General features: G+C 45.3%; 1 protein-coding gene across 1 annotated transcript in view; it reads left to right on the top strand.

Annotated features, from left to right (window-relative positions):
• Positions 1-5,010, top strand: part of Ensa (endosulfine alpha) — an 8,406-nt gene extending 3,396 nt beyond the window's left edge. The window contains exons 2-3 of the mRNA XM_013015000.1: positions 655-821; positions 4,666-5,010. Of these exons, the coding sequence (XP_012870454.1) occupies positions 655-821; positions 4,666-4,681 (183 nt within the window). The 3' untranslated portion in view covers positions 4,682-5,010. The remainder of the gene's footprint in view (positions 1-654; positions 822-4,665) is intronic.
• The last annotated feature ends 2,689 nt before the right edge of the window (positions 5,011-7,699 follow it).

Below are 7,699 nucleotides of genomic sequence, written 5' to 3'. Positions count from 1 at the left end.
GAAGGTGGCTCAGTGGTAGAGTGCTTGCCTTGCATGCATGAGGCCCTGGGTTCAATTCCTCAGCACCACATAAGCAGAAAAAGCTGGAAGTGGCGCTATAGCTCAAGTGGTAAAGTGCTAGCCTTGAGCTGAAGAGCTGAGGGACAGCACCCAGGCCCAGAGTTCAAGCCCCACAACCAACAACAAAAACAAAAACAGAAGTGGAGCTGTAGCTCCTGATAGAGTGTCAGCTTTGAGTGAACAAGACAAGTAATAGTTCAAGGCCCTGAGTTCAAGTCCTAATACTAGCACATACCTACACACACACACACACACACACACACCACACACACACACACACACACACCACACACAAAAAATAGTAGTAATTCTAGTTGAACCGTCTTGTACTGAGTACAAAGTATATAGTAGCTGTCCCTTGGAAAACATAGACTATTACTAGGGAACTACTTACAAAGCTATAAAAGCTGGAGCACTAAGAAGACATGAAAGCATGTTATTAATGTTCCAGTGTGTGTGAGGAAGACTTCTTGAAAGATCTCAGTGTGGATGAGAGTTTACAGTGGATGTGGGATGTGAGTCTCCTTGATTTTGTGGACTGTAAGAGCTCCTCATTCACCTGAGCCTCTCCCCCTCCCCCATCTTGTCTCTTAGCAAAAATACTTTGACTCAGGAGACTACAACATGGCCAAAGCCAAGATGAAGAATAAACAGCTGCCAAGTGCAGGACCAGACAAGAACCTGGTGACTGGTGACCACATCCCCACCCCGCAGGATCTACCCCAGAGAAAGTCCTCACTCGTCACCAGCAAGCTTGCGGGGTAACCTGGGCCCTCTTCTCCTCCCCTTCCTCACCCACTGGCCTTTCATATATTGTAGGCAGGGATGGAGTGGACACTTAGTCAGATCTTTTTAGCTTGCTAGCCAGAAAAAAAAAACTGATGCTGCAGGGGGGGCTGCTGAGAAGGTAATGTAGGTTGAAGAGGGGCTCCAAGTTCATTCTTAGTTAAACCGAGAGATCTACACTCTACTGTAGCCCAGATAGGGGCCTAGAAATAGAGGGATTAGGGTTGGATAGTACTGACAACGCTTTGTCTTATGTGAGTAACTGGGAGGATAATGATTTCTTCTTTTGGTAGAGAAAGTACCAAAATTGGCTAGGCTGAGCCTCGGAATCATGTGACAGATTTAATACCCCAAGGCTCACCTGACCTGACCTAGTTGGGAAAGGCAGATTGAATGAGTCTTGTTTTCTGTGCTTCTAAGTGTTTTGTCCCTTAGGCTGCTATTGCTTCATGTTTCCATTATGACAGGTTTAGAACCTTCAAAAAGGAAAACTAATTTGCTTGCCTAAAACTACAGTGCCCACTTTCCCTCCTTAACATCTCTTACAGTTTGCCCTAGCTTGCAAATAATACAAAGATTGATGAAAACTATCCATGGAAAATGGGTACCTTCTCTCTCTTCCAGCATGTTGCTTTCGAAAGTATCATGGCATAGTGAAAAGAGCAGTGGTTTAGAAGTCAGTTTATCCGAGTTCTGTTTCCATTTGGTCTTAGCAGGAACTGATGTATAACCTTGGCTGGGTTATTCATATTCAGCCTGTCTGTGTTTCTGTTTCCTCATCCATGAAATAGAGTTAACCATACAAAATTGATTCTGATTCTAAAATCCTGTACCTGCCAGCTGAAAAACTCTGTACTTATCTGTCCTAAAACTAAAAGTGCAGAAGACCCTGTAGGTGAGCTTCCACATTATAATCCACAGAGGCAAAACTTTAGGGCTACAGGAGGAGAGGGGAAGTTTGAGGTTTGAGGACTATATATTTAGGCAACAGACTTTAATAGGTGTATCCTGGTCTTGAGGCTCAATTTAAAAAAAGCCACATACACCTTGAAGAAGCTAGCCATGAGCTGGGAAGGTGGCTTAGTGGTAGAGTGCTTGCCTCCCATGCATGAGGCCCTGGGTTTGATTCCTCAGCGCCACATAAGCAGAAAAGGCCGGAAGTGGCACAGTGGCTCAAGTGGTAGAGCGCTAGCCTGAGCTGAAGAGCTCAGGGACAGTGCCCAGGCCCAGAGTTCAAGCCCCACAACCGACCAAACAAAAAGCTAGCTAGGCTCAGTTATGCCCTCGTGGAGACCCATGTCTCAGGTGTACTTTGGATGTCTGCTGTGTTGTTAGGGAGAAAGGAAGAAAAGGGATACACTGAGCTAGCCCTGGGACTTAGTGCTACTGCAGGGCTGAAGCAGCAAGCTTTTAAGAGATGATTCACTTTAGAAGAAGCTGGGGAAAGTGTTTATGTTTAGGAAAGGAAGACTGAGAAATCTGCCGTCTACTCTTAGTAAGCCAGTTCTTGTGCAATCAGGAGGCAGCAGTGCTGACTCATAAACATGTGGGAGAAGAGATTGTGGTAACCAGGATCTTTAGTTCTCACCAGCTTGGCCTGAGTCTTACTGAATGTAGCCTGCCACTTCCGACAAAGAGCACCAGGCTGAAAACTACTCAAGAGAACAAGATTCTCTACTCCTTTCTTGCCCTTCATCTCACAAATTCTGATTTGCCAAACACTAGGCCCATTGAGAACGACTTGCTGGTATGCTGGGGGGGAGTGGGAGGGAGGGGTAGATATATTGCTGACCAGCCAGTCCACTTGCTGGCTGTCACTCAGATTGGTTAGAAAAAGGTTGGTGAGGAAGGAATGGAGAGCAGGATCCCCAGACTCCCTGGCCCCCCAAACTCCTTGACTGTCACCTGTAATTGTATATAATTCATGTGTTTCTTGCTCCATTTTCTCATGCTGTCACCCTTAATCTAAAGTCCATATGGGAAGGGGAAAATGCTCAACATCGTTGTATAGTTTCCTTGACTGTCCCAGCCATGTTGTACATAGATATGTCATGTTATTATATATATAAATATATATATAATTTTGTACGTTTTCTTCATCTCTGATCTTCTCGAATTCTGTACTTTTTTTCTTTTCTGTCTGAGCTGCCGTCTCTTTCAGTCAAGTTTGAGTCCTAAAGATATTCATAATTAGTCTGGTATTTAGGAAAGAAGAGAAGGAATAAGAAAATCAAACTGGTCAGGTACCAGTGGCTCATACCTGTAGTCATATCTGCTTGAGCAGCCAAGATCTGAGGATTGTGATTGGAAGCCAGCCCAAGCAGCAAACACTGAGACTCTTATCTCCAATTAACACTAAAAAGCCAGAAGTAGCCAGGCACCAGTGGCTTATACCTATAATCCTAGCTACTGAGGAAGCTAAGATCCAAGGATGATGGTTGGAAGCCAGCCTGGGCAGGAAAAGTCTGTGAGACTCTTTTTATCTCTAGTTAATCACAGAAATAGCCAGAAATGCTTCCATAGCTCAAATGGTAGAGTGTTAGCCTTGAGCAAAAAAACTCAGGGACAGTGCCCAGACCCCAAGTTCAAACCCTAGGATTGGCACAAAACAACAACAAAAATGGTTAGTCTCACACCAGCAGGTCATCTGTAAGAAAACAAAGGGGCGAGCTAGTCTTACATTTGCCACCTGTTTCCACAGCTTGACGTACATAGCTTCCTTAACAAAAGTCTTGGTAAAATCCAATTGCAAATGTTTTGATTAAACTCAAAGTGACTAAATTCACTCCAAATAGCGTCTGCACGGTCTGGCTGGCCTCCATGTGGTGACCACTTCACCACTGTGTGGCCTCCAGTGCTGCCAGAGCCTTAGGTCCCTTTCCTAAAAACATCTAGTTATTTGGTGTCTACAGAATTGTTTTCCTGTGTTTATTTTCTACAAGTACCTCCAAAAAAGGCAAGAAATGTTCTATTCGTAGATAGGTAAAGACAAGTTCTCTCTCCCTCTCTTTTTACAAAAAGTTCTATAATTCTCTTATGCATAAGACCACGGTGTGGTAATGAGTACCTGCTTCTCTGGAGTCAGAAGTAGGAGGATCAGGGCTGGGAAGGTGGCTTAGTGGTAGAGTGCTTGCCTAGCATGCATGAAGCCCTTGGTTCAATTCCTCAGTACCACATACACAGAAAAAGCCAGAAATGGCTCTGTGGCTCAAGTGGTAGAATGCTAGCCTTGAGCAAAAAGAAGCTCAAGGAGAAAGAAAAGAAGTAGGAGGATCACAAATTTAAGGCTAGCCTGGGCAAAGTTAGCAAGATCTTCTCTCAAAAAAAAAAATGGCTAGAAGTATGGCTCAACTGGTAGAGGTCCCCAGTATCATTACAAAGAGAGAGAGGAGATAGCCGGGCGCTGGTGGCTCACGCCTGTAATCCTAGCTACTCAGGAGGCTGAGATCTGAGGATCGCGGTTCAAAGCCAGCCCGGGCAGGAGAGACCGTGAGACTCCTATCTCCAATAAACCACCAGAAAACCGGAAGTGGCGCTGTAGCTCAAGTGGTAGAGCGCTCGCCTTGAGCTGAAGAGCTGTGGGACAGCGCCCAGGCCCAGAGTTCAAGCCCCATGACCGACAAAAAAAAAAAAAAGAGAGGAGAGAGAGAGAGAGAGCACGCCATGCCTACCTATGTTAGGTAGTCTAATGATAAATTGTGTGGAGGAATCATGGGAGACTGGGATGAAATTATGAAATTCAAGGTTTTCCCCTACTACTTGACAGTGTTTTTTTTTTGTGTGTGTGTTTTGTTTTTTTTCTTCTGTGTTTGTCCACAGTGGCCAAGTTGAATGATGCTGCCGGGGGCTCTGCCAGATCCTGAGATGCCGCCCCTGGGTCCTGTGCTGGCTCCTCCCCTCCCTGCTTTTGCAGCCGGGGGTCGGGTGGTGGCTTGGGAATGGGCTGGAGAGGCCGAAGCCCCCGCCCGCTGGTGTCCTAGCGCATGGAGGCCCTTAGCCTGAGCACCAAGACCTTGACCTTTTTTTTTGTTTCACCTTTTTTTCCAAATAACTGTTGGGAGAACTCTCAATGAAATCCTGTGGGTGTGGTGGAGAGGGTGGGGTGGGAGAGTCGGTGGATATGAATTTGAATTTAGAGTTCATAAAAAAGCATTCCTGACTGTCTTCCTCCTTACCTGTATGGTTGGTGTGGGGTGGGTATAATGGGGGGAGCTGTGGAATAGCTGAGTAGGGGTTTAAGTTCTGCTGTGGAGATAAATGCCTTATTTGAATGTGGCTGGAGAGCTGGTGCCAGGTAAAGGCAACTGGGGCTTCAATCGATGGAAACAGCTCCTCGGGCGCTCAGAGCAAGCTGAGAGCTCAGGGTAACTGTTCACTAGGCGCTGTCCTTGAAATAGATTTGCTGTGGGGAGAAGGACAGTGAATGCCGTGAGTGTGAGGCGCCCCCCAGAGCCTGACTTTTGTAGTATTTGAAATAAAAAGACCAAGGAAAAACCCCACCCGGAAATACTCTGAAGCAGTTGGTATGATCTGCTGGGGTTCCAGAGGGTGAAGAGAACAAAAGTAAACACCCCATTCAGGGGAGAAGGTAAGATGGGGCCCTGACTTTCTAAGGAAGAAAAGGGGCTGTAATATGGGGTGCACCTGGCTTCCTCACTTACATCACTTAGGGAGAGCAGGAATGGGGGCGCACAGACCAGGGCTTACCCCATCCATCCCTTTGTTCTGTAGCTAACGTAGAAGATAGATGAGAAAGCGGCTCACAAAATGAGAGATTGAAGGTATTTGACTTGAATAGTTTATGGACCCCTAAATCTTGGTTCAGGCTCAGCAAAAAAAGAAATGCCCATTCTTCCTTTTCTCTTTTAGTTTCCATTCCTTTTTTAAGTTCTATGTTTGTGAAGGAGAAATATGATCGCTTAGTAATAAGTCAAGAAAAATATATCTTTCTGAGAACTGGAGGCATGCCTCAAGTGGTTAAAGTGCCAGCTGTGAGCAAAAAAGCCAAGCAAGAATGTCAGTTCCTAAATTTAAGCCCCAGTACACACACTCTCTCTCTCTCTCTCTCTCTCTCATACACACACACACACTTTCTGCTTGTGGCCAGCAGAAAACTGACTTTTTCCTCATGATGTACCACCCTGCATGCTGGACTCCTGCCACTGAATGGAATTAAAGCTGCTTGTTGATGCCGTGTATGACAGAAGCACTTACCAAAGGAGAAATAATAAACTCACACAGGTCTCCTCTGGCCTTTCCCATCGCCTCAGTAGTCACTGTACAGATTGAAACTATTTGCCCATTTTACCCAACTTTGATTAGTTTTGATTGTAGTATTTTCCCAAATGGGATTGCTTCAAAGTAGATAAACAAGGTCCAGGAGACAGTATAGAGATATTAGTGTTGGGCGTGGGGGACCCGGTGATGCTGCTCTACTGGAGAAGGAATCTTGGCCTAGTATGTGACTCATTCTCAGCTCTCCAAATAAATTTTCATCAACTCAGGATGTTGCTGACTTTCTCTCTCCTGATTCAGCCAGGGGGTTATGATGTATCCTCACTTCAACAGGTATACGCACAAAGCTCTTATGAATGCAATGTAATATGAGTGCTGTAATGAGGCTTCTCAATCTCGTGATTTCTTTTCAAGATGTTTCTAGGGAATATTCATTAGTGGAGCTCATTTCAGTACAGGTGAGAAAGTTGAGGTCTGGAGATAAATTACTTGGAAGATGGCAGAGCTGGTTAGCTGAAGTTCATGAATTAGTATTTAACAGGTTTTTGGTTTTTTGTGGGTTTCTTTGCCAGTCCTGGGCACTGTCCCTGCGCTTCTTTTGCTCAAGGCTAGCACTCTACCACTTGAGCCATAGCACCACTTCTGGCTTTTTTCTGTGTATGTGGTACTGAGGAATTGAAGCCAGGGCTTCAAGCATGCTAGGCAAGCACTCCACCACTAAGCCACCTTCCCAGCCCTCTTAACAAGTTTTTAAAAAATGGTTTTCATTGTGACATTTTCATGTGTATAATAGGTACTTTGATCATCTTTAGCCTCCAATTACATTGTTCCCCACAATTTCCACATTCCCTGATCTTTAATTTCAAGCTGTAATCAAGGGATGTTTCTAGATACCTGTATTTCTATTTAAAACTTGCCATTTGAGGCCAAACACCAGTGGCTTACACCTGTAATCCTAGCTACGCAAGAAGCTGAGCTCTGAGGATTATGGTTTGAAGTCCCAATAGCCACCAGAAAACTGGAAGTGGAGCTGTGGTTCAAAGGGATAGCACCCCGGCCCTGAGTTCAAGCCCCATGACAGAGTGGGGGGAGGGGAGAGAGAGGCGCAGACAGAAGAAACCTAAACTAAGTTGACAATAATACACACCATGTACAAGTCCTTGCATGAAGGCATGTACGGAGCGCCCTCTGCTGGGCTTGGAGGGCAGATCTGTTCTACCCAGGGATGAAAGGACATGATGTGGCATACAAATAAAAGCAAGTTGACGTGAAAGTCAGGAGATGAGTTATTAGCTGGATTTTGTTACAGACAAATGTGTTACCAGTAAAGATAAGATGGGCGCTGGACCTAGAGGTAGAGGCCTGTAATTCCAGCACTTGGAAGGAAGCTAAAGAGGATCTAATTTCAAGGACAGCCTCACAAAAAAGTTAGACCCTCAGTAAAATCAATAAAAGTTGGGCGTGAGTGTGTGTACCTGTCACTAGCTAGGTTGGAAGTTTAAACTGGTTCAAAATCCAGGTTGGGGCTGGGAAGGTGGCTCAGTGGTAGAGCGCTTGCCTTGCATGCTCGAGGCCCTGGGTTCGATTCCTCAGCACCACATAAGCAAAAAAAGAAAAA

The sequence above is a fragment of the Dipodomys ordii genome, unplaced genomic scaffold (genome assembly GCF_000151885.1).
Source record: "Dipodomys ordii isolate 6190 unplaced genomic scaffold, Dord_2.0 Scaffold26, whole genome shotgun sequence".
Taxonomy (NCBI): Eukaryota; Metazoa; Chordata; class Mammalia; order Rodentia; family Heteromyidae; genus Dipodomys; species Dipodomys ordii.
Note: the sequence above shows the minus strand (reverse complement) of the source record. Positions and strands in the feature narration are given on the sequence as shown.